The following is a 27,830-nucleotide window of genomic DNA, read 5'->3' on the forward strand; positions in this document are numbered from 1 at the left end:
AAAGAGGTGTGGATATTACATAATTATAAAATGAAGTATACTATTTTGAGATTGGTACGATCATAATCAAAATATAGTAGAAACTAAATCATAGATGTTAATTGTAAATATAATTTTGGGAATTTTTTTTCATAGGCAAGAACAATACAATATATCATGTATTGTTATGCAAATGGATTTTGGGACTTCTGGGAATTGATTAAATATGCTTACTACTTAGAACAATTTTTTAGATTTTAAAAAAAATTTATATTTATATATTTATATTTAAAAATTTATATTTTAAAAGATGAGAAAGTTTGGACATATCAATTTGTTATTGAATAAACAACAGGATATATGGTAACAATATATGGAATATAAAATGTGGTTAAGCTTTTTTAGAGTACTTGATGGATGTTTCTTGCCCAGGCTCAAATCACCATTCAGTATAGACCCCACTGAGTGACCAGAGGTCAGTCATTTTCTCACAAATGAATGTACCTTATAGGGATGCTGTAAAGCCAAAGGGAAAGTGTCTATATCAGCCTTTCTCCACTTTTGTACTGTTGAGAAACACCTGAAACATTCTTCAGGCTTTGAGAAACTCCAGAAGTGGCATGATCATCCAGAATATGGTTGGGAAGCATAGCAGTGTACATGCCCATCCAGGCCCCTTCCCGTTTCCAACCCCTCCAGTCTTATCATTGGCCATATTGGGAGACAGGGAGGATCAACATGATAACACATGGTTATATCACCTAATAAATGTTTAACACATAATATATATCTTTTCCCTCTTAATAAAACAGTAAGGGGTGTTAGGGTGGGCTCAGTCCATGATGAGGAAGGGCAACAATTGGTCCCATGGCCCTGGACTGACAAGCGGAGGGGCCAATCCGAAGGCATGAAGCGCCTTCGGGTTGGCCCCTCACCAGGACAGACCAAAATTCCAGTCAGCCAGGGGCAATCTGGAGAAATGGCTGCCAGTCTGCTCCTGACCACCAAAGGGAGAGGAAGTCAGTAAGGCTGCCAAGGGGGATGAGAACAGAGGCTTGGACAGGCTGTGACAGCCCTTTTTGTCCCAAGGCTGTCCTAACTGTCAAGTCCAACTGTAAATTGCCTCAGAACCCTGACAGAGCTGGCAGGAGGCTGCAGAGTGCTCCCCCTCCCCCCTTCAGGCCTGCTGCGAAGGAGCCTCTGACAGCCCCTGACTGAGGGGAGGGAGGCATTTTCCTTCAGAGAGCAACGCAGAGGAGCCTGAGGGCATTCCTTTTGAGGGGGGGACTTTCCCCTTCTGCCGAACAGTTGACTGACAGGGAGGCTACAGAAAAGCCCCTTTTCACTTAAAATACTGCTCTGGCTGGGGGTTAGACACAGCCAAGCCATGTGTCTTTCTTATTTGCAACTCTCTTCAGGTTTGAGGCCACTGCACAGTGTTATTCTGATGAAATTGTTTTTTTTTTGTCTCCTGTTTCATCTGCACAGCCCTTTGCAGTAGGCCTCAAGTCTTTAAATTCAACAACAACCTGTGTGGGAGGCCTTAAATGTTTCTTCTATACCACAACCCTCTCCAAAGTAGCCCTTTCTGCCTGGGGAGCTGATCTTTATTCTCTGCAGGTGAGCTGTAACTCTAGGAGCTCTCCAGGCTCCACCTGGAGGTTAGCTACCCCTGGGTTGGAGGTTTGGAGGTGGGACTTCAAAATCGTACAATGCCAGAGTCCAGCCTTCAAAGAAGCCATTTTTGCCTGCAGTTGGGAGGGAGTGGTGCAGGTGTGTCCCTCCTGGGCTATGGGCTATGGCCAGCCCTTACCAGCAACTGTTTGTATTCTGGGGCGCAGACAGGCAGACCAGTATCAGTCCTGTGAGTCTGGAAAGTGCAGGAAGATCTAAATAAATACTTACAGCCTGAAACTGTAAATAGTGAGAGGAAGGGAAGATAATTGGAAAATGCTTTGAGACACCTGAGGCCTGTTGGGTCACTGTGGCCCATTCCCAGTTCTCTCAGACCTCTCACAACCCCACATACCTCACAGGTTGACTATTGTGGAGAGACGAATGGAAAAGGTGTTTGTAAACCGCTTTGAGACTCCTTTGGATAGTAAGCAATAGGGTACAAAAATCCGTTCTTCTAAGGAGCAACCATGAAAGAAGCTGGTGGCCACGTAACATTTTATCAACAGTGAAAAAATAGAAAAGAAGGAACAGGGTGGACACCTGTGTACTGTGACTACCCCATGTGTATTAGGGCAGAGGGGCATTTTGGTGTCTGTTGTCTAATTCACACAAGAAGGGAAATGACGAACTGGGAGGAATTGGTTGCCATGTAATCTTCCCCTAAGAAGAGTCTCCAGTCTGATTTTCCCTTCACATATCTGAAGACATGGCTCTGGAAAGCTCATCTGTAACCACTATGCCACAATTCCCAACAGTCAGTCTTCTCCCACACTCAATGAATATTCCAAACCACAGGTTCTTGATACCCATATCTCCACACCCATGCCCTCATTTGCCACCACAACCTCCCACACAACACACACATTCAACCCCATGCCCTTACAGACTGGACAACTCCTCCCCTTCCTCTTCCCACTGCCAAGCTGTAGCGCCCGTTGTATTCTTGGATACAACGGGCTTTGCCCCTAGTATATATATAAATTAATTCACTCCCACCCATTTGGGAAACCATTCCAGAGCCATCAAGAAGCCCCAGGGTTTCAAGAAACCCTGGTTGAGGAAGCCTGGTCTATATGCTAAATAAAGACATTATGGCTCTCTAATGCTGCTCTTAAATACTTTTAGTGGTTAGATTATTTGAAGATGTGTTTCTAAACTTTCCTAAAAAATTTTTGCCATGTGTATCTTCTATATGATAGTACAAGCTCCCCAAATAAAAGCCAGGCTAGCCCAATATCATCAGATATCAGAAGTCAATCAGTATTTGAATGGGAAACCACCAAAGAATACCAGGATTATTACACAGGGCAGATAATAGTAAATTACCTTTGAATGTTTCTTGCCTTGAAAATCCCATCAGAGTTACTATAAATCAGCTATGACATGACAGCAAAATGAAACAAAATGAAACCTATGCATTCTCTTCTGGATTATAAAAAATGAGGGTCTTTTCTATCTTGATTCCAGTTATTTCCAGATTTTTGTAAACCGCAGTGACATTTATATAATATTCTCCAGATGTCTATATATGGCACAGATTATAATAGTCCACACTCCCCTTTAGTCTACGCTATTCCATCTGATGAACCCCTTCATGGACAGCTGTGGGAAGGCTGGAGGATTTTTCTTTCGACAAACTTGTGATTTTTATAGTTTCAGGGTTTTAATGGGGTTTTATGGGGTACTATTATGTGATCCACCTTGAGTCCAAGGAGGAAGATGGACTATAAAATGAATGAATGAATGAATGAATGAATGAATCAATCAATCAAACAAACAACAACTAGATTTCACCACTTTAGTCACTCTCCTAAATTGGTCTAGCTAATTCACTATGAAACATGATACTTTGGTACAATGTACATTCAAGCTGCAACTTAAAGCTTTTCAGTATATGAAATTTGGTTATGTCAGTTTTGTTATTCCGTTGGAAAACATAGTTTTGACTTAAATGTCAAGATAGTTTTTTTGTGTATGCATCACCAAAAAAATTTCTTTAATCATATTTTAGCATAAGGCAGCATATATTTCCACAATTGCGATCTAGAAAAAAAACTAAGCCAACAAGGTAATAAATTAGTTTAAACTATTTTAGTATTTTCAGTGGTTTTAGCATTCTGTTTTCTCCTTGTCAGAAATGACACAGGGCCATTTCTCCTAACAAACAACCCCAATTACTCTTTGGAATGCAGTAAGAAGGGGTGAACCTGTGGGGCTTTCACATCCTTTCCTTCCTCTGCTGTTGTCCACCCTTCAGACCAGAGGTGGACCAGATTCTCCAAATCTGTTGACCATCTTTTTTTTTTAACAGTGGGTGTTAAACTGAACAGTCTGAATAGATCTCCCCAAAGTTTCACAAGAACCCCTCTTTGCTAAAGTCCAGCAGCAACATGACAGAATATGAGCTGTATGCCTCACTATCTGATTAGGATCCTAAGGCAACCCAAATATTGGACACTACTGCTGAAATTGTTCTGTTAACAGTAATACAATCATCACTATCATTTTGGGGTGTAAATTCCACTTCTATCTTATGGTTAACTAGGAATAAAGCCCATTTTATTGGGAAATAAAATGGGCACTAGCGGGCAGTCCGTGGGGAAGCCTTCGCAGGGCGAAGGCTTCCTGGGGATCTGGGTCGCGACCTGGGCTGTTCTCCCGGTTGCGGGCTGTTCTGCTGTGGCCGGGAGAAGGCGGAGAGGCGGCCCCCCACCCTGGAGCATCTTGGCTCCTAGTGCCATCCGCAGGAGGGGGCTCGGGGCGTCGAGGAGAAGGCGGGGAGTGACCTGAGGCGAGAAGGTGGGGAGTGATCTGGCGATGGCTGCGCATGGTTGCAGCTTCTCCCAGCTGCAGGACTGGGCTCGGCGGATCCACTGTGCGGCAAGGCTGCCCCTGCGGCTGGGCGAAGGCAGGGACTCACCTCCGCAGGCTGGAGCGTGTGTGGGGCTTTCTCCAGGGGGGGTTGATTGGTTGCTGTTGTTGAGTGAGGCCGCTCCCTGGGCTTGAGACTCACCGGGGCTTGGGCGGGCGGCAGCAGCCAGGATCCGCAGCGGCCAGCGGGAGGGGAGGCGGCTCAGATATCCGGGCAATGGCCAGGGGTGGTGGTTTCGGCGGAGCGGCTCTGCGGCGGGCCCCAGTCCAGCGGTGCCATTTTGGGGTGGCCGTGGGAGTCGTGTGCGGGCCGCTGGCAGCGGAGCGGCTCAGCGGCGTGGTCGTTGGCATCGGCACCATCTTGTTCACGGTCGTCGTCAGTGGAATGGCAGCAGCGTCCTGGAGAATCGTCGGACAAAGGTTTGCTGTGGGTGCGGCAGCGTCGAATTCCGGGGCCGGGCGGGCCAGCGGTGGCATGCAAGTGGGGGTCTGGGGGTGGGAAGGGCGCGGGCTTCAGCGGGTAGGGATGGACGGAGTAGATGGTTGTGGGAAGGGCACGGTCCTGGGCAGGCGGGTACGGACGCTGGGGGAAGGGGTGGGAAGTGCTCGGGTGGCGGCTGGCGGGGTAGGACATAGTGGAGGGCAGTTTGTGGGGAAGGGCAGTCGCTGGGCGCAGGGAAAGAATTTCCCCTAGAGACCAGCGGCGTGGGGCAAGGCTCTTGGCCGGCAGCCATCTGGCAATGATTGCTGCTCGGGAGGAGTGTAGAGTTAGGGGCGGGCCGTTCGGGAGATGGGCCAAGTGGCCAACACTTGGCCCTGGATTGCCACTCTGAGGAGTGAATCAGGAGCCACTTCGTGGCTCCTAATTCGTTCCTCAGAGTTTTTATCCTGGACATAGCCCGCCCTAACTCCTCCCCAACAGCCCTTACTCTTTTATTTAATCCGCTCCGCAGGAGCGGATTAACGATGGTCTAAATTGTATTCCAGAGACATGAAAGTATTTAACTAGCAAGGCAAAACCAGAGAATTTCAAAATTAAAAGACACAACGAAAGATTCCCTCCCCTTTTTTTACAGTAGTAAATCCCTCTGAACAACACAGACAGAGCAAACACAGAGGATATTAGTTGCCTGAGCAATAGTTAGTTTATCTGTTCTTCAAGAAATAAGAATGATTAACATGACAGAAAGTATCAAGGAAGTTGATTTTTTTCAATAATTATCCTACTATGTATAAATATCAGATTTTAAAATAATTTAAATTGCTAATTTTGAGAAGCAACATGCTCATTTCTCCTCTCCATCTGCAACAGAGTTTCAATATGATCCAGAGGTCCTAACTGAGATCTGCCACTTAAAAATGTCAGACTGGCAACTAAAGAAATGGAAAATATTTGTTTACAATGATAGCAGAAGCATATTTCTTTCCAAATTCCCATTGCTTTGCCAATCTGTTACAGTTTCTTTGGATTGATTGCTTCCTAAAGGTTAACTTTGTCTCAGTGTATCATGCTTGCACCCCACAGGGGAATGATGATAACTATAATTACCTGCATCTGTTCAGGTTTGGCTTCCCTGAGATTACCAACTGCTGTTTATATTTGCCATATTCATTGTTTGTTGGTGTACTTGGACTCAGAGCTCCAAACCAATTATTCTAGCACAATCCCGATGAAGTAAATTACATTTAAGGAGATTATGGAGCAAATTAAATTTAAGGAGATTATGCCCAAGTAAGATGATTTAAAATTCTAAACTGGTGTGGTTTATTTTGAGTTAAATTAATTTTGTATATAAAATAGGCAATTAGAGAAATATTAAAGTGGGCTACATAATGACAAAAATCTAAAATGTTCCTGATATGAAGATTTTGTTACCCCCCCCCCCCCCCAATTGCTCAGACCAGTGAACAAGCCTGATTTGGAAGCCTTCACAAGGATCAGAGAAAATATTTCCATCAGATTTAGCCTACTGCTATTAAAAGACGGGATCATCCTGCAAGTCACTGTTCTGGCTAGGAATGGGTGGTGAACACACAAACTGAATCTCTGCCTGTCAATCCCATATTCCTGGATCTGGACCCACTATGTATACAAGTCCCAACAGTTACAACAGCAACCATGTTCTGTTCTGCAGTTGTGTTCTGCTGCCTAAAATCCCATTATTCAAATTGTCCATACACTTTCTAATGTATTTGAGCTCTCTCTGGCACAGAGTGGTAAGCAGCAGAAATGCTGTCTGAAGCTGTGTGTCCATGAGGTTGGGAGTTTGATCCCAGCAGCCGGCTCAAGGTTGACTCAGCCTTCCATCCTTCCGAGGTCGGTAAAATGAGTACCCAGCTTGCTGGGGGGGTAAAATGGTAATGACTGGGGAAGGCACTGGCAAGGCCACCCTGTATTGAGTCTGCCATGGAAACGCTGGAGGGTGTCACCCTAAGGGTCAGACATGACTCAGTGCTTGCACAGGGGATAACTTTACCTTTACCTTTTAGGGAAAAGGTCTCTTATGTACCCAAATTACTTTTTGCTTTGTTTTATTTAAACTACTTTCATTTTCAGAAATACTGAACATTCTAAACTATTTTATAGTGCCAAAATTACTCCAAACTGGCTCAAACGTTGGTACCTGGAAGTTATAAAACATTTGTTTACCTGGAAGTTATAAAACATTTGTTCTCTATCAACTTGTCATTTTGACCAGTGTTCTGTGGTTGTCTTTTTCTATGATCAGTTTTAGCTGCTAAGGGTAATAAAAATAAATAAATACAATCTACCATGGTTTTGAGCAAATGGAGATTTGGTTACACAATCTTTTTCATGTATATCTGGCATGTATATCTCAAGGAATTCAAGGGCTGTCATTTTTTTCTTCATCCAAATTTACTATTTACAAAGCACATCTCCTGTTGATATAAAACCTGGTACCTGTCATCTTACCTTGAAGAAGGTCATTGTTGATCCATCTCTAACAGCTCCATATTCTATCTTGGTTTGCTTTGCCAAATCATCTGCTGAATCGATAGGAGACTCCATCCTCTCAACAGTCAAGAAGGCAGCCAAATTAGCAGTGTAGGATGAGATTATGATTAAGGTGAAAAACCACCATATCCCTCCAACTATTCTGGTGGAAAGAGCTTTTGGCATCAATTCTGATCCTGTTACAACACCATCAAATCATTTGTGTTAGGGTGAAAGAAATTTCAGACTCTTTCTAAAGGATGTCACTTTTAGGAACATGATAAATTTATGAAGAACAGAGTAAAGAAATGATATGATGTAATAATTCCAGACACATACAGATAACAGTAAACATGGAAACAACACTTTGAAAAAGATTAATGCTATGACAGTTGACAAATCTATGGATGTTCTTGGATCTGAACTCCCAATTTTCCACACATTTTTTCCTAGTCATTGAAGACTTTCAATTGCTTTAACCAATTATACAATGTCTTTAGCTTTATAGTTTAAATATTGGAACAGTTAAAACCTTAATCCACAATAGCCATAGAATGCAATACTAATAACTATATTGATGATTGAGATGAATTACAGAATATGCTGTGAATATGACAATTACAATGTGGTGGTCTTATAAAATGACACAACAATAACAAAGTAACACAAGGTGCTGGAAGCTGAGGAGGACAGTACATGAATAATGCATACATATTTTATTAGTTCAAAGAGAAATTCTTCCCTCACAATAAAACACTGAGTGCAACCCATACATTTATTGTTTCAAAATATGGCTTGTATCCTATGATCCTTTCCCAATGACAGAAGGCCTTTTCCATCAGAAGGGGCAGGATAGTTTTATGTATTTCCACCTTCAACTTCACCCCAAATGCTATTTATGAGGGTTCCCTATCACAGCCTTTAAACACACCAGAGAGAAAAGACAGACTCAGTGCTGCTGGAAAGAGGGTTCACTTCCCACCCCAAAGCATTGTGGTGCATTTGTGCACCGACTGGGCTTTCCCCCTTTTTTATCTCAGTTTTTTGTAAACGTGTTTTGATTAGAAGCTTTGGAAAGATCACAGAAAAGACTTGCTGTCTGCCATGTGGTTGGGAAGTTAAGCTTTTCCCAATCTCACCAATTTGAAAGCCTGTCACCACAGCAGCCACAGCAGCAGGAAACCTTTGTGGGTTTTAAAATCAGTGACCAAATATTATTCTGTTGTTATAATGCTATGGTTACCTGAATTCCCAGATTTTATTTTTTTAAGTAAGTGTCTAGCCACTTTAGGAGGTATAAATATGTACAATTAAAGGAGCTAATTATCTGTACAATTAAAGGAGCTAATTAAAACCTGAAAAAACCTCATTGTTGTTGAAGAGATAGCCACTTCCTAGGGGCTGGGGCAGGGAACTCTGCCATGTGGAAGCCCTGTTTCTGCATTGCATTGGCAGACCCAACAGGAACACTAGACTAGTCTGTCCTTGTGTGGAAAATACCTTCATGGGATTAATGTCATGTGTAGGTTGAACATGGCTGCTCTGTTAGTCTAGTTCACAACTAATTAACTGAGAAGAATATCAGTGAGGTGAACTCTCATTTAATCAGTCTTGCTCACTCCTGTCCTTGTTAGTTGGCTGCCACTTCTATCTGGCACAAATTAACAAAGCACCCTGATTAATTTGATAATTTTCACCAGAAAGAGGTAGATTAAGAAAGAGCAGCAGCAAGGGAGGGAGGAAAGGATTTTGCCAAGACTTATATTGTCTCCTGTACAGGTCAATTGTGAAGGCATATGCCCAACATTATTCTTGTATTTCATTCTTGTCTTCTCTCAGAATCTGCCCTAATTCAGTTGCAAATTTAGCAGGAATCAAGGACACGCAGAAGCGTTTATTGGCATAAAGTATAGATCAGCATATGGTTAAATCCTGGCTGAGCTGGACACTAAGCAAGTGCAGCATTATAATTAGCAAAGGTTTTTGGCACTGAAGTGTTGGGCCTTCTGAGACATCTATGTGATATGCTATAATGGTATGCTAAAATGATAAGCAGTTTAACTTTAATCTATATAAACATGTCCATTTTTCTCTTAAAAGTCAGTGCCAGCTGTGACCCAAAGCCAAAACATCTTGCTGTGGAAATAGCCTAGGGAAATCAATGGGAATTGCTTACTTAAAACAGCTTGGATCTAAGGACATCCAAATGCTTCACTGTTCTAATTTAGTCCAGTCTAGTTTATGCACATTTATGGAACTACATAATCTGTTTAATGTGAAACGCTTGTAAGGCACAACAAACAATATCTTCATAGAATTACTGGGAATCTTTGGTATACGTTAAACTCTAGATTTGGGTCTATATGATTAGGTCAGGTGTGCACTTACTTAAAAATGAACAGATTGATCTACCAAGAGGGATCAGCCTACAGAAGAAGCCTTCCTTATGGGGGACTAATGCTGATGAACATCTTGCTGTACAGTGCTCACCTGGGTCTCATTGATCTGGCTATATGCAACTGGAAGAGGATGCTCTTATCCATCCAGAATTCTTAAATGTGCATGGCTCCAGCTGGATATGGAACTCTGTCTCCTATTTAATTCCAGAACCATTTTTCTGAAAATCTATCTATATCTACATTTTAATGTTTCTTCTGGTGCACTATTCAGGAAGAAAGTTTATTTAAAGATTGTATTAAATGATTTCTTTCATTCAGTTTTAACTTGCTGCTGATCTAGCCATCTAAGAAGCAATTGCAAAAGAATGCTGACTCAGATCTTTATGAAAACATTATTTACTAAAAGCTCAGCAAAGGAATATAAATTATGTAGAGACTTTTGCAATGCCTTATTTTAATTAAAATAGTAAAAATGGCCAGATACATTTTAAGAGACCCATATAACTTGGCAGACTAATCTCACAGATCAGTTTCCATAGTAGGCACTCCCCAACAGAAAACTGGAAGGTCTGATACCATTTTATTCTTGTAACTGATTTCCAGCTTCCCTTGGGTTTTCTAGTATGTCAAAAGTTGTCCATGTGAAACAGCCAAAGTATACTTCAAGCTGTTTCTCTGAAAAACTGCTGATTCTGTAAGCAGTTAGAAAATAATAACAGTAACTATCTCAGGAAAATAAAAAGCTATTGGCTCATACGACAGTGGTGGTTCATCAAATTCTGATTCCCAGCAATGCAAAACTATTGTTTGACTTCAGACTTACAATTTTCAGTGAAATGAAGATTCTTGTGAAAAAAATGGGCTTTTTGCTTATGTGGCACTCTTTCCCCTAATCCATAACTACTGTGTACTTGACAATCTTGTATGTGCAGTCCATTCCAGTTTCTGAGGGGGAAGGGCTATACATGCATGACTTTGTGTATGTACAGCTGTTTGCTCATCCCGCTGAAGTGAATGATTTTTGTAAGCAAGGAGCTCTGTAGATACAACAGAGTTCACAAACATGTAGAAAACATATTCTGAATGTTAGGCCCTATGAAATAGCATTTTACATGTTTCTGAATATTCAGAATATGTCTAATAGCCTGAGCATTAGGCTATGCCTTTCCCCCCTCAGGAATAAGCCCCACTGAGTTTAGTTTGATTTATGGTCCTGTAAATGTGCATCGGATTGCATTCTTAGGTTTACTTAGGTTATCTTACCATAGACGACAACAAGCATCAGAGCAATTTGTCATTAAATGGGGGCGTATGGCCATTATGCAACAGTTTTCCATACATTTCCAATTAATCTGCTCAGTGTGTAATGTTTCAAAAGAAGCTGTATTTGGATTGAGGGTTTAAAATAAGGAGGGTGGAGAAATAAGGCCTAAGCAATGCTTTTAGCAAGAACCAGAGAAATACTTGCTGAAGTCTCTCTAGTGCTTTTATATGGCAGACATGACAGCCAATCCTGATCCAGACTTTGCTCACGCTCTGTAGAAAAGAGAAAGTCTGATCATCACAGTTTAAAAATTTAATAAACCAGTGGCTTCCAATCAAGCACAACAAGCAGCTTCTGTTAACAAGAAAGAGCATAACAATAGATGCAGAGGTTAGCAACCATTCATCTCTTGTTCAAACTCTACATGTTAATGGGGGTGCACTTACAGTCACACGTACCACAAGTTTGTACATGAGAACATTCGCGTCAACTTACAAATTAGTTTTGTTTTTGTTTTCAGTTTTAAAGCTTCTTCAAAGACAAGCAGAGTCTGGTTGGGGCTGACTGTCATGTACCCAAGGTAGTGGTAACTAGTAGGCACGGCATCCCACAGTTTGCTGTGGATGGTGGTAAACTCCAGTGAAGGCAGGTCACTCAAAAAACACAAACATTTTGGGCACTTTCACACACAAAGCAGGCACAGCTTAGACGCACACCTGCCTGATACTGTAAAACCTTTGAATATGCTTTATGGGCTGTCTAAGGCAGAGGACCAGGCTGTCTATCCACATTCTGTAGAACCCATTCTCATATGAAGGATACCTCATGCATACAGATGTGCATCAGTATATTTCTCTATGCTCACCTCCCCAAAAGAGATGCCTGATGTTCCACAGTTTTAACTCAATTAATGGTGAAAATCCTACCAATACTAGCAGGTTTGTGCAAGCTCTTGGTAAGATTTTTGGTTAACCGAGCTCCCAAGTGTTACACGTGGTGTGAAATGAGAAATTGTACTTTAGTTGATGTAGGAATTTGTTTGCATTTGTATGACTTTATTCAGATTGCTGTATATTTCTAGGACTTAAGAGTGTGTTGTCATTTTTGAGGGGGTTCACACTTATGAAACATATGTTCTGAACACGCACCTCACATAGAGGCCAAGTCTTATAACAGGGAGCCTCAGAATAAACACACCATATATACACATTGTCAGTATATGCACCAGGCTGAGTCTCCACTTCCAGTGCCCCTCATTTCCTTGCACTGTAAAATGAGCATCTCTGTGGCTTCCAGATTCAACGGCAGTTAGAACGCTGTGGGCTTCAAAGGCTGGATGCATTTACAAGAGGCAAAAACCTTTAAAAACCTGAAGAAAAGCCATGAATTAAAAGTGGGTTGTTTAAGCAATAACTTTTAACAAATGCTCAGGAAATAATAATTCTAACAAAATGTCTTTTGGGCTATCCATTTAAAAGATGCTTTATCACTTAGTGTTTTATAATGGTACAGAGTAAACTTGAAAAGACTTTATGGTGATAACCTAAGTTCTATGTAAACAACATCAAAGCCTTTTGATTTTGCTTCTTGAAGCATCAATATGATATAAAACTTCATATGAATGTTACATGTTTTTTCTCCCTTAGTCCTTTTGTAGATTTTGGGTCACAAAAAGTGCCAGTTTCACTTCTTCCACTATTTTCATTGAGAATATACATAGCTCCATGTCTCCTTTCTATATCAGGTTTTACAGTATATGCTCTAGCTACATATGGTGGAGTTTACCAGCACAGAAGCCTTTGAGCAGACTGTGGGATGTGTGCAGTAAAGATGTGTAACCGGAGTACCTTGCTGCATGAGAGCTCCAACTCCAAACCAGAAACTATTAAGTAAAGTAAAATTGTTTTCCACCACATCTGAGTCAGGGTTGCACGGGTGGGGGTTATACCATTCATAGGGTGTAAACCTGTGGTAGTTAACAGAAACAGTTTGTAAAAATCAGATTAAAAACAAAAATCAAACAGCACCAGCAATCCTGCTGAACAATGCACAAAATGCAAAGATTCATGAGAAAAAGAAAAAGAGATTAAGGCCATATTCATAAATATACAGCTGCAGGATGAAAGCTCCGAAGCAGACTGCAGGTTTTAGAACTCCTGCAACAGGCCTTGTACTATTAATTAGGTAAAACTACAGCATACCTCTAAGATCTTGGTCCCCTCCTATAAGCACCAACCCTGAAAAATATGGCTGAAGAAGGGGACATTGACTGTGGGACTGTTTTTAGCTGTTTTAGACTGTATAGTTTTCTTGTTGTTAACTGCGATGAGATGGCTGGTCCAGGAGTGGCAGTCTATAAATCTGATTAATAAATAAATAGGGAAAACTCTTTTCCATACGATTGCTCTTCAGTAGGCACATTAAAATAGAAATGGAAAAACATGTCACTTGAAATGCAACCATTCTAGAGTCATCTCTTAGACCGTTTATGGGAACTTCACTGCCCCATCTCCTGCTCAGGAGCACAAATCGGGGGCGGATGAGGTACACCAGGTCAAATGCTCCCCCATGTGGGTGCAGGAAGAGGTGGGGTAACCTGCCACAACTAAAACTCCAGCCTGCAGCCCGGCATGAAACCTCCAGTGCATAAACTGTCTTAGTGATCACCAAAGACTACCCCATCTATCAGTCTTCTTGGCACAGGTGCTCCAATGTGCAGACAGAGCTCCTCAGATGAGAAAGGCCTCATTTCAATGGATGTTGATTATCCACATATACATGCTGATCATTATCATGAAGAGGATTCTCTGTTTATGTAGGATATATTCATGTGTATCCAGTAAAGATCAATATAACCATGGAGTAAGAATTAAGGGCAATTCACATCCACTCAGCAGGAGCAGAATTAGTTATCTATAACATGTTGGTTTGCTGCCAAGGGATAAATATGAATAGGTGACCTTTATTTTTTAACTCTGAGGAAGGTGTGGTGGATATATGCCAGAGATGTACAATTGGAATGATTGTCCGGTTCCTGCTGAGTTTGTGTTTGGAGATATTTCTCTTTATATTATCTATACTTGATAGCATATTATATTAATTAATCAAATCCAAATCCAGCAATTTCACCTAACTTAACTGATGGCCAAGTGCTTTCAGGATAGCAAATGTTGCTCATCGGTGAAATAGTACATGGGCAGTGCACAAACTTCACAAATTAATTCTGAAGGTGCTCCATTAGTCCTCACCATAATGCTTTCCCTCATCTGGTAGAATATAGGGTTGCCAGCCACCAGCAGGGGATGAGAGATAGGGGCTCCAGATCCAGGTTAGGAAATTCCTCAAGATTTGGGGATGAACAAAGACATCAGTGGGGTACAGTGCCATGGAGTTCACCCTCCAAAGCATCCATTTTTTCCAGGGAACTATAGTTTGAAGATAAGCTGTAATTCCAGGTGATTCCCAGGTCCCACCTTGAGGCTGGCATCCCTAGAACATTTCCACTTGAGGATGCCTGTTTCCATGTGCTGATCTTACTGAGTTATTTGAACTCTTATGATCCTTGTTCTGGGGGTCTGAGGAAGTGTGCATGCACACGAAAGCTCATGCCTTGAATAAATCTATTAAAGGTGCTATTGGACTAATATTTTGTGGAGTTATCATTTGGTTTTGGAAGTCTATAGATTCAGTAACAATGTGTTGTGAGCACAAAATATCAATGCTTCAGAGATATATTGAAGTTATAGGGATCTTTAAAAACAAAGTCTCCCCTTGCCTCGCCAGTGTATACTATGTCCTATTGTGATATTCAAAATACTTTGAAAAATTACATTACAGATTGTCCCTTGCCATGAAACTCTGTTACCCAACTTCTACAGCTGCAGGACTTAGTTTTAGGTGATGTTTATGAATATGGCTTTAATTGACAATGTCATGCTAGTACATTTTAATTGCTGTTTTAACAATATAATTAAGCTTTGAATTTATGCACTCTTGCAACAACTAAAGTGCTGTGCTAGCCTTGAAGCAATGAACACTGATAATAATGTAAGAACTAACTGTAACACTGTCGTTTAGGAAGCTGTTAGTTAAATAACATCATCATTCTTGGTACAACTTTGTGAAAAAATGAATGCACAAAACAGATTCAAGGGGGAAAAATGGCTTGCCTGCATTATATAAAATGTCAAAACCCAAACCTTTGAATTTAAAGTACAAGAAAACAATTCCACAGCCTGATGAATAAACTCTGCTTCCAGGTTCACATAAGACTAACTTACTGCAAAGGCAGTTTGACCTACCTGCTGTCCCTCGCTAACCATTGCCTTCTTTGCTGCTATTGTGAGCCTCCACTCACCAGGGCTCCCTCCACAACCATTTTCAATTAAATGGAGTGTGCACACTAAAAAGAACAGTAGCAGCACACAACACTGGATACAAGCAGGAAACAATGGCTTGGATCTAGCTTTGCACAAGTGGAAACTTAAAAAGACTATACACACTTCCTCTTGTGCAAGAACTTGTCCAATACTTCATGATTTCCTGCTTAGAAAACAGTTATACCACAAGATCTTGCTTGAGAAGAAATGCAAGTAGAGGTACAGTAAATTGGTCATAGCACAAGCAGCTACCATGGTCATTCCACTTGTGCAAGAGCTGTAGGACTAGTATAAAACTGTATGCTAGATTAAACCCAGTGGTAGTCCAAATAACCAGCAGTTTGGTGTTAAGGTTTATGGATAAAAAGCCGACAGATTCTTCCAACTGAATATGAAAACTAAGAAAATCCAGAATCTAACAAAACCCTAGATTCTTTGTAGAATGTTACTTTGTTGCCCCCCCCTCTGCCATTCTTTAATTTTAATGAAATCAATTCATTAGCAAATATATTTTGAGGTGAGATTTGTTCCTATCTAGGCCCACCATTTCCTTTTTCCAGCTCTTGTGCAATTCCCATACATGTGCACAAGAATAATGTTTGCCTTGCAGGGGGATATTGACCGCCTAATGAGGACACTGACAACCATAATTTGGCATAAAATATTTGACCACAGCCTTTATTCAACATTGAGCGTGGGAAGCATGGGAAGAGAAATTTGCCTTTTTGATGGGGAAAAAGAGGCTGAGCAATGTCAGGCCATCCGTTTAACTGACACCTAGCTCAGCCACACCCCCTGTTGCCATGCCAACACACACACTGGGAGTTCTCTCTCACCAGCCAGGTCCCTGTCGGCATTGCTCCCCCACAGCGGCAATGGCCCCCTTTAGATGAGTCTTGGGGGCTTTTTGGCAGGCTATGGCATGATTCAAATACAATATGAAAATATGGTCTGGTGCTATTCGAACAGGCCCTTATTATAATAACAAGCTTCTCATTGAGTGCACAGAACAGGTTGCTGTTACAGCTGAACCAGAAAACTATGACTTAAACTTTCCCTCCAGGCTGGTATTGAAAACTATGCACAAACCATGGCTTGCAAATCCAGCTTACTGGGCAAGCACAAAATATAAAGGTAAGTTATTTTTGTGCTGATGCAGAAGTCATTGATTGACTTAGAGGATGCAGGCAGAGATTCACACAAACACAGAACTGGTTCATGTAATACCATGACTTAGCATTGCGTTCAAACCATTCAACTGTCTTTCAACTTTAAGCAAAAATATTCTAATAGTATCTCCTGGATATATCAAGGATTTTACTCTTAAGAAATGTTTCTGCCCAGCAGATTGTAAGCCAACCTCTCAAAAAAAGCCCAACCCCAAATTGTAGCTGCCAATGAAATCAGAGTTAAAGATTTTGACCAGTCTTGATTGCTCCTGGCTATATCTGAACAAGGTAACTGACATTTAATCTCTTGATTATGTTTCACATTTAATATTTATGCAAAAGATAATGGGAAGCGCTATCAGAATTGTAAGCATGTGGTCACTACTATATTATAGAATACTTTATAACTCTGTTGCATTCCCAGAAAGCACTGGAGCTGATCTACAGGAGGAAGGTGATGCATTTGGTAAATCTCATTGATTGGACCTTGGTTCTGGAGTCAAACTCATTTTGACTAGAGCTAAAACTGAATTAATAAAACTGCCCAAATTAATCTGCTGTTTCCTTTAGATCACCTCTGCATTGTTCTTGGAAAGTTCACTACTTCAGTTTTTATTTCCTTTAAGGTACAAACCCATGGAAACAGTGTAGCTTACAAAATGCACAGCATTCACTGTTATATAATGAAGATAAACATTAACAAATTAAAAATAAAGAATAAGGGACAATAAACAAGCCTGAACGATTGCAAGCAATCAACACTCAACACCTAATCCAATTCACCTTCACCTCAGTGTGAGCCTGAGGCTTTTACCACATTATGAAGGAGCTGCTGTGAAAGAGACAAATCAAACTGGATTATATCCTAGATCCACAAAAGTCAATGGCTGTGATCAGGCACAAAGTCATGCATACATAATTCTTTTGGGAAGCATCAAGAATATGTCATAGTGAAACTATGTTGAGACTGTAGGCAACAGCATTACATTTTCTGCTCAGAGTTCAGGGCTCAAAGGCAGAGTTTAATTGAATTGAATGTTAGTGCAGGTTACTAGACTAGATTTATGGAGAAACTCTCCAGTCAGGATCCAGAAATGAAGCACGCTGTGTCACAAACTTTGATGGTCCATAGATAGATGGTCCAATAGATGGTCCAATAGATAGAAATATATTTTTGCAAATGTTAAAGGCAAGATGTCTAAAGACTTTCAGTTGAGTCACATTCATTAGGTTCTTTAGGAAATCACTGATATACTTTCTAAAACCTCATCAGTCCCACTGACGACACATTTAATTTTTAAAAATCACATCAGAGATATACTGCATTGTTTGCGAATAAAAAATGTTATTGCACAGATATCATATTTTAAAATCAGACATAAAGTTTTTAGGATTACTAATGGTAATTTATATTAATGCAAAATATTTTTTCCACAAAATTTCAGTAAATAAATTGCTAAAAGTGATTTATTTCTTTAAACAAAACAAACAAAAATCGTTCATGCTATGGAAACAGTAACTAAGGCTCATTTAAAAACTCCTGAATATTTTAACTCCCACAATTAAAAATAAATGACCTTTTCATTTATAGTGGCACTGCTACCAAACCAAAATGGAAAATGAGAATTACTTTGGAGAAATGATTACACTGTTCCATTTGGTTAAAACAGAATAAAAGCGTTAAATAAGTATACATCACTTGCCCTAAAATAAGTATACTGTGCCTTTAAGACTGCTTTGCCTCACAGAAATTAACTGGTGAAGTTTTTCATATCATTTCAGCTTCAAGTTAAGAAAAGCTACACCAAGCAAATTATTCACAGTCTGAAAGCACTTAAGCTTTGGCAGAACAGAAAACTGACGAGCCTATAAGTCACCCATTACAGCTCAATGGATACATAAACCTTTGGAAATTAACATCTGCTTCAGAGCTACAGGTTAAGTGATGGCATTGAAGAGTCCAGACCTTACAGGGAAAAGAAGCAGTTGTAAGCTACTTATTTTAACTTCATCTTCCTCTTGGACACAAATGAAGACAGTTTCATTGCTGGTTCATTACACCGGAGGTGGGGGGGAATATGACTATGATGGCAATGTATACAATCATGATCTATGACAACCAGATCTATTATTCATAGTACAGAGAGCCTAGCTTGAGAATTTATGACTGCACACATTTCAGAATTGTTTAAGATCCTCGTGGAAACTGCAGCATTATTTTACCACCTGTCTGTCAATCTCTTTCTTTGTCACTCAAAAACTAAATAGAATAATTGTTTAAGAGATGTTGTTTAAATTGTTCTTTTGTTTTGGTTTATGAAACAGAAGCACACACTTTTACATGCTTAAAAAGTATAATTTGTTCTGACCCTTCTGACCTCCTCTCCCTGCGGTGGTCAGGGGCAGACTGGCAGCAATGTCTCCTGATTGCCCTGGAACTCTGGTCTGTCCTTGTGAGGGGCCAATCGGAAGGCACTTCGCGCCTTCCAATTGGCCCCTCCACTTGTCAGTCCAGGGCCATGTGGCCAATTGTTGCCCCCCCCATCCTGGACTGAGCCCACCCCAACACCCCTTACTGTTTTATGAGGAGGGAACAGATGATTCTATGAACCTGCAATTGGAATAAAAGCTCCGTGCAGATTCAGCCCTGGCTTCCCAGAGAGCTGGTCTTAGGTTTCTGTGGGTAAACTTGACCCCTAGCCATGCAAGCACTGCAAGATTCTTTGAATTGCAGGGCAAATGGTATATGCTGTATGTTCTGCAAGGATAAATATAATGGGCTGCTCTCCACCATACTTTCCCTTACCAAAAAGACTGCTCCTCTAACAAAAAAAATCCTGGCTACAGAGCTGACTATAATACAACTCACTGAATATCCAGCTTCTCACATAACATTAATGTTGTTATTGGGAAATGTTGTAATTCTTGTTGTTTTGAATTACGGAATCCACTGATATTGTTGTTTTTGATATTTCTGATGATGTGATGTTATGAATTGCCCTGTATTATCTTTACGTTTTGTGTAAACTGCCCTGAGCCTCGGGGAAAGGGTGGAATAGAAACAAACAAACAAACATGTAGACCCTGGTCATAGTCATGCCTTTAGGTTCTCAGCTGTACCATTCTGGCATTTAAGCAAAACTTGAGTTATAGCACTTATTGTAGTATGTGAGCAACTGAATAAAGACAAATTTGAATTAAACAAGGGCATCCGGTATTTGTACCCTGGCACAGAAGGGCTCATAATACAGGAAACTGACCTCAGTAAAGAGGACAATATGAAGTGGAGAGGTCCAGATAAGCATTTTTATTATATGTGTTCAAGGGCATTTAATATACATTTAATTAAATGTTGACAATACAAACAATCATTGTTATAGTGTTCCCATTACTTTGGATATTACTCATTACTAAGAAAATGTATCTTTAACCATAAAACACGCTAACAGTATTCTAGAGCATCTTTTCTTAGTATGGTGATTATCTCCTAAACTGAAGGAGCCACAGGTACTTGATACATGCTCTTACCTTTTATCTGTATTCAGTAGTCAGTCAGTCAGTCAGTCAGTCAGTCAGTAGCCTTTTATTAGCATAAATATCTGTATTCATAATAATAATTCTCTGTATATCATAATATTATAGCACAGGATTGTAATCAGAATATAATTTCAGTTTTATTTCTGGAACAAGAATAACTTGCATGACCAGTATAAAACATTAAGCAAAGAAATAATTAATCTGGTGTGTTGATAGATATGACCTTTGAACTCACCTTGCAATTACAAAAAGCACACAACTGACTCCAAGGCAGGCTAGGAGGACATACATCCAAATATCAGGAGAAAGAGGGTTTAGAAAGGAGAAAACACCAGGGTTTGTGCCATTGGGCTTCCGGTACAAAATACTGATTCCCAGCGTCATGAAGGGCTTTGAAAAATCAATTACTTTCTCTCTTACATAGGTAATTGTGAGAGGAGCAACTGCCAGGTCAGCTTTCTGGAAACACAAGGTGGAAATAAATATTTTCATTAACTATCATTTATATACAGTTTATGCTTCCAATTTCTCAAGAACAGCGACATGGTTTCAGGGACAGTCTTTTTATTTCTATATTGGCTTCCAGTTTGCTTCCAGGATCAACCCAAGCTAATGGCATTAACCTTTAAAGTCCTGTATGCTTCAGGGTCCTGAGCTATGCTTCAGGTGTATCTATCATCTGAGTTATGTCACAACCTAGTCTTGCTTGTGGCCCTAGTCTTGCTTGTGGGTATAAGTGACCATGGCATTACTAGTGGCCACTTTCCCATGTCTTTGCCCCATGCCCCCCGTGTCATAAATAGGAAGGATGTGTAATAACAGAATTTTGGTTGAGAGGCATGGCCTGGCCTGGCAACCACAGTTCTGTAACTAAGCATCCTTCCAATTTATGTTTTAATTGTTGTTTTATAGTTGTACAGTTTACAAGTTGTTTTTTAATATTGCTTGCCATCTGCCCATTATGCACGGCCGCCGAAACGGCGATTTCGGGTCACATGGAAAACGCAGAGGGGGAAGACGCGACGCACACCGGTTATGTATGGGGCGGGGCGTGACGGCGGCAAAACCCAGAGTAACCGATTATGCACGCGGCGATCCCGGAGCCACTTCTGGTTGTGCCCCGGTCACCCGGAAGCTGCGCTTTCTTCCGCAGCTTTTTTGGTGGCATGCACCAAAGCTGCAGCCGGTTGCAGCCAGCACCATGCGTTATCGGTGATTTTAGTCGCCGCCATTCCACCCCGAAAGTGCGCTAAAACCCCCGTGCATAATGGGTCATCGTGAGGGCCCAAGAAAAAGTCTTAAATAATTAAATACACTGAAACCTAAGATTATGGGTTGGATTCTATGAACTGTTAACAGACAGATCACAGAGCAGAAATCTGCCTTTGTTTGCTTTCATCTGTTCCCTTGGGATCAGAATGAGCACTACGGACTTACCCATGCTGCTTTTTGGCTGTGTGGGGGGTGGGAGAGGAGAGCGGCAGAGGCGGCTGTAGCTGCGGGATCTTGAGCGTCTGTTTAGGACATTTGCCTGTTCCCTCCCTGCCTCTTTCGCCGGAGCACAGGCAAGCTACCCACCCTCCCTTTGTTAACTGGGTTCTTGTTTCATTTGTCACAGCAGTATGTGCACAAGAGCATGAGTCTAGTTGCATGAGAGCCGGTGGGCGATCAGCATCCCTGCGGGGAATGGGGCCCCCTAATGGGGGTGGTGGTAATGAGCCACATGCGGACCCAGTGGGGTAGGCTTGTGAGCTCGTTCATGACCAGATGGCCCTGGAGGTAACCAAGGAGGTTTGTGCCCTTTGGCCCTCCACATGGGCTGTCTCCCTCGTTTGCAGGAGGAGGAGACCCGTAACCCAGCGGGGTTTTGATGGGCTCCTTTTGGGGTGAAGCATGTTGTGCAGTCAGCAGACTGCTAGTTTAGACTCATACCCTTGTTGCCCCAACCCTATGTGTTGTGGTATTGTGGTTGAGTGTTAATAAAAGCTGTGGAAATGTTTTGCCAACGAACTGTGTTGTGTCATCCTTCTCCAAACTAGCCACCTACCAGCCAATAGGCAATCTGCGAGGAATCAGCAGAAATTTTCCTGTTCCTTTATGCAAATGCAACATCATGTTGTGTAAGAGTGGGGAATCTTTTTTTCTAGTAATGAAGTGTGAAATCTTTGGATACTTAAATCTGGGGACTGGAACTGTAAATGGGCAAGACAGACCTTTTTACAAACCTGCAAAGGGCCCAAATTTTGCAGAAAAGGATTGCGAAATCTAAACAAAATACAGTAGGGGCTTTAAAATATCTAAAAATGATAAAGTCTGCAGGTTTAATAATGAGATTCATTCAGTAGCTATTGCTAGACAATGGCAACATTTCCGGCTGTGTTTCAGTGAATTAGGCAGGCTCTTTCCAGGCCTATTTTGGACTTTGAGGGAGAACTCACTAGGGCCAGGCCTAACTGGAATTGCCAGCTCAAGTTTGGGAAATTTCTGAATATTTTGTAGTGTAGCCTGAGGAGGGCAATGTTTGGGGAGAGCAGGGGATTCAGCTGGATATAATGCCACAGAGTCCGCCCTCTGGCAATTTCAGGCCTGGCAGCAGTGTCTGGGACCGATTATGCACAGAGAGGAAAGGCTGAGATGGCAGCAGCATGGCAGCATAATCCCCACTTACATATGGCATTGCTGCCAGTCCAGCTCCCTACCAGTCCTGGCCTGCATTAGGGCCTCCAATGGCCTGCAGTGGGAAGTAGATAGGATTGCCAACTCCAGTTTAGGAAATTCCTGGAAATTTGGGGCTGTGGCCTGGGGAGGGTGAGATTTAAGAAGTGGAAGGGCATCAGGAGGATTTAATGCCACAGACCTCACCCTCCAAAGCAGCCATTTCCTTCAGAGTAACTATGGTTGCTGTGCCCTAATGAGGGGTGGAGATCACCCAGAATTACAGCTGCTCATTTGATGACCAAAGTAAGTTCCCATGGAGAAAATGGCTGTTGTGGAAAGTGAATTCTATGGCATTATATACTGCTGAAGTTTCTTTCCTCTTCAAACCTTGCTGTGCCAAGTCTTCACTCCTCTCCTGAAATCTTCAGGAATTTCCCAACTGGGAGCTGGCAACCCTAAGGGAACTTAGCTAGGAGTTCTGTAGCTAGGAGATTTATGTAGATCCCAAGATATCCCCAAGTCCCATCTGGAAGTTGTCAACCCTAGAAGGAAAGAAGGAAGCTGGAAAAGGGGAGAGGGTATGGGAGCTTTTAGGAAACTGATACAGTAAATAATGGGGGAGGGAGAAATGAGATGCCTCGTGCATGTCCTTGCAGGTTCCCATTTGTTTTTTCTAATTCTCCCTAGTTCCCTAAACTGTCTTCTCCTAGCATAGTTTTTCAAGTGAGATATTTAAATGTACATTTCAAGCATGAGGTGGTGTCTTTAACTTCTCCTTAGAAGAGAAGATATAGATGTAATGTCTCTAAATACATATTCATCTATCACAGGTAGTCTACTTGGCTAAGACCAGAAATTGGGCTTTCCCTTTGGCTCTATGGGAATATATTCTAGCTATCTTATTATAAGGTGAATTTTAGTCCTTTGTATTTTTTTTAAATGTAAATAGTTTTTCTGCTTAAAAATTCTATTTTCACTGACTAGGCATATTGGAAGAATTATGTCTAAACAACCAACCAAAGCAAACAAATAATTGCATTAAATTATTGCAGTAGAATAAAAATAGTTTAATCTTACATGATCTATGAGTTCTTTGACCATCCCATTCCATTCTCCTTTATCATTCTGTGCTCCATATTTACCATCAGAAACTAACTTCACTTCATAAATGAATCCTAAAATATTTGACAGCTCCTTCAACAAATCCAGACAGTACCCTTCAAATCTGTCATTTCCATAAAGGGGTTTATCAGATTTCTTGTACATGACATAGGGATCTTCCTATATGAAAAGAAAGCAGATATTTAGGATTATGACTTTTGTATTTCATCTTAATAAATCACAAGGAAAGACAAATTGTCTGCTAAAATTGTACTGATGCTTAGTTTGAAAAGTACAGTTGGACTCACGTCTCTATAAGGAGACTGGAGATTATAAAATCACAAAACTTTCAGGTATCTTTAACAGAGTGCATGCACTCGAAAGCTCACATTTTGAATAAATCTTTTAAAGGTGCTATTGGGCTCATATTTAGGATGTAACTCAACTGCATTGGTGGCAGGGAGAGGCTCTCGCAGAGAGCAGCGGAGCCTAATATCACACAAAACTCAACTGCATTGGTGGCAGGGAGAGGCTCTCGCAGAGAGCAGCGGAGCCTAATATCACATATTACTCAACTGCATTGGTGGCAGGGAGAGGCTCTCACAGAGAGCAGCGGAGCCTAAAATCACATATAACTCAACTGCATTGGTGGCAGGGAGAGGCTCTCGCAGAGAGCAGCGGAGCCTAATATCACACAAAACTCAACTGCATTGGTGGCAGGGAGAGGCTCTCGCAGAGAGCAGCGGAGCCTAATATCACACAAAACTCAACTGCATTGGTGGCAGGGAGAGGCTCTCGCAGAGAGCAGCGGAGCCTAATATCACACAAAACTCAACTGCATTGGTGGCAGGGAGAGGCTCTCGCAGAGAGCAGCGGAGCCTAATATCACATATAACTCAACTGCATTGGTGGCAGGGAGAGGCTCTCGCAGAGAGCAGCGGAGCCTAATATCACATATAACTCAACTGCATTGGTGGCAGGGAGAGGCGCTCGCAGAGAGCAGCGGAGCCTAATATCACATATAACTCAACTGCATTGGTGGCAGGGAGAGGCTCTCGCAGAGAGCAGCGGAGCCTAATATCACATATAACTCAACTGCATTGGTGGCAGGGAGAGGCGCTCGCAGAGAGCAGCGGAGCCTAATATCACATATAACTCAACTGCATTGGTGGCAGGGAGAGGCTCTCGCAGAGAGCAGCGGAGCCTAATATCACATATTACTCAACTGCATTGGTGGCAGGGAGAGGCTCTCGCAGAGAGCAGCGGAGCCTAATATCACACAAAACTCAACTGCATTGGTGGCAGGGAGAGGCTCTCGCAGAGAGCAGCGGAGCCTAATATCACATATTACTCAATTGCATTGGTGGCAGGGAGAGGCTCTCGCAGAGAGCAGCGGAGCCTAAAATCACATATAACTCAACTGCATTGGTGGCAGGGAGAGGCTCTCGCAGAGAGCAGCGGAGCCTAATATCACATATAACTCAACTGCATTGGTGGCAGGGAGAGGCTCTGGCAGAGAGCAGCGGAGCCTAATATCACATATTACTCAACTGCATTGGTGGCAGGGAGAGGCTCTGGCAGAGAGCAGCGGAGCCTAAAATCACATATAACTCAACTGCATTGGTGGCAGGGAGAGGCTCTCGCAGAGAGCAGCGGAGCCTAATATCACATATAACTCAACTGCATTGGTGGCAGGGAGAGGCTCTGGCAGAGAGCAGCGGAGCCTAATATCACATATAACTCAACTGCATTGGTGGCAGGGAGAGGCTCTGGCAGAGAGCAGCGGAGCCTAAAATCACATATAACTCAACTGCATTGGTGGCAGGGAGAGGCTCTCGCAGAGAGCAGCGGAGCCTAATATCACATATAACTCAACTGCATTGGTGGCAGGGAGAGGCTCTCGCAGAGAGCAGCGGAGCCTAATATCACATATTACTCAACTGCATTGGTGGCAGGGAGAGGCTCTCGCAGAGAGCAGCGGAGCCTAAAATCACATATAACTCAACTGCATTGGTGGCAGGGAGAGGCTCTGGCAGAGAGCAGCGGAGCCTAATATCACACAAAACTCAACTGCATTGGTGGCAGGGAGAGGCTCTGGCAGAGAGCAGCGGAGCCTAATATCACACAAAACTCAACTGCATTGGTGGCAGGGAGAGGCTCTGGCAGAGAGCAGCGGAGCCTAATATCACACAAAACTCAACTGCATTGGTGGCAGGGAGAGGCTCTCGCAGAGAGCAGCGGACCCTAATATCACACAAAACTCAACTGCATTGGTGGCAGGGAGAGGCTCTGGCAGAGAGCAGCGGAGCCTAATATCACACAAAACTCAACTGCATTGGTGGCAGGGAGAGGCGCTCGCAGAGAGCAGCGGAGCCTAATATCACATATAACTCAACTGCATTGGTGGCAGGGAGAGGCTCTCGCAGAGAGCAGCGGACCCTAATATCACATATAACTCAACTGCATTGGTGGCAGGGAGAGGCTCTCGCAGAGAGCAGCGGACCCTAATATCACACAAAACTCAACTGCATTGGTGGCAGGGAGAGGCTCTCGCAGAGAGCAGCGGAGCCTAATATCACATATTACTCAACTGCATTGGTGGCAGGGAGAGGCTCTCGCAGAGAGCAGCGGAGCCTAAAATCACATATAACTCAACTGCATTGGTGGCAGGGAGAGGCTCTGGCAGAGAGCAGCGGAGCCTAATATCACACAAAACTCAACTGCATTGGTGGCAGGGAGAGGCTCTGGCAGAGAGCAGCGGAGCCTAATATCACACAAAACTCAACTGCATTGGTGGCAGGGAGAGGCTCTCGCAGAGAGCAGCGGACCCTAATATCACACAAAACTCAACTGCATTGGTGGCAGGGAGAGGCTCTGGCAGAGAGCAGCGGAGCCTAATATCACACAAAACTCAACTGCATTGGTGGCAGGGAGAGGCGCTCGCAGAGAGCAGCGGAGCCTAATATCACATATAACTCAACTGCATTGGTGGCAGGGAGAGGCTCTCGCAGAGAGCAGCGGACCCTAATATCACATATAACTCAACTGCATTGGTGGCAGGGAGAGGCTCTCGCAGAGAGCAGCGGACCCTAATATCACACAAAACTCAACTGCATTGGTGGCAGGGAGAGGCTCTCGCAGAGAGCAGCGGAGCCTAATATCACATATTACTCAACTGCATAAGAGCCTCTTGTGGCGCAGAGTGGTAAGGCAGCCGTCTGAAAGCTTTGCCCATAAGGCTGGGAGTTCAATCCCAGCAGCCGGCTCAAGGTTGACTCAGCCTTCCATCCTTCCGAGGTCGGTAAAATGAGTACCCAGCTTGCTGGGGGGTAAATGGTCATGACTGGGGAAGGCACTGGCAAACCACCCCGTATTGAGTCTGCCATGAAAACGCTAGAGGGCGTCACCCCAAGGGTCAGACATGACTCGGTGCTTGCACAGGGGATACCTTTACCTTTACTCAACTGCATTGGTGGCAGGGAGAGGCTCTCGCAGAGAGCAGCGGACCCTAATATCACACAAAACTCAACTGCATTGGTGGCAGGGAGAGGCTCTCGCAGAGAGCAGCGGACCCTAATATCACACAAAACTCAACTGCATTGGTGGCAGGGAGAGGCTCTCGCAGAGAGCAGCGGACCCTAATATCACATATAACTCAACTGCATTGGTGGCAGGGAGAGGCTCTCGCAGAGAGCAGCGGACCCTAATATCACACAAAACTCAACTGCATTGGTGGCAGGGAGAGGCTCTCGCAGAGAGCAGCGGAGCCTAATATCACATATTACTCAACTGCATTGGTGGCAGGGAGAGGCTCTCGCAGAGAGCAGCGGACCCTAATAT

General features: G+C 42.6%; 1 protein-coding gene across 8 annotated transcripts in view; it reads right to left on the reverse strand.

Moving 5' to 3' along the window:
* GRIK1 (glutamate ionotropic receptor kainate type subunit 1) overlaps positions 1-27,830 on the reverse strand; it is a 201,555-nt gene that overhangs the window by 12,508 nt on the left and 161,217 nt on the right. For all 8 annotated transcript variants that reach the window (XM_077342508.1, XM_077342509.1, XM_077342503.1 and 5 more), the window contains 4 exons: positions 23,967-24,170; positions 20,467-20,690; positions 12,994-13,112; positions 7,463-7,680 (listed from right to left, as the gene is read on the reverse strand). In XM_077342508.1, the coding sequence (XP_077198623.1) occupies positions 7,463-7,680; positions 12,994-13,112; positions 20,467-20,690; positions 23,967-24,170 (765 nt within the window). The remainder of the gene's footprint in view (positions 1-7,462; positions 7,681-12,993; positions 13,113-20,466; positions 20,691-23,966; positions 24,171-27,830) is intronic.

Source organism: Paroedura picta, chromosome 6 (genome assembly GCF_049243985.1).
Source record: "Paroedura picta isolate Pp20150507F chromosome 6, Ppicta_v3.0, whole genome shotgun sequence".
NCBI classification, from domain to species: Eukaryota; Metazoa; Chordata; class Lepidosauria; order Squamata; family Gekkonidae; genus Paroedura; species Paroedura picta.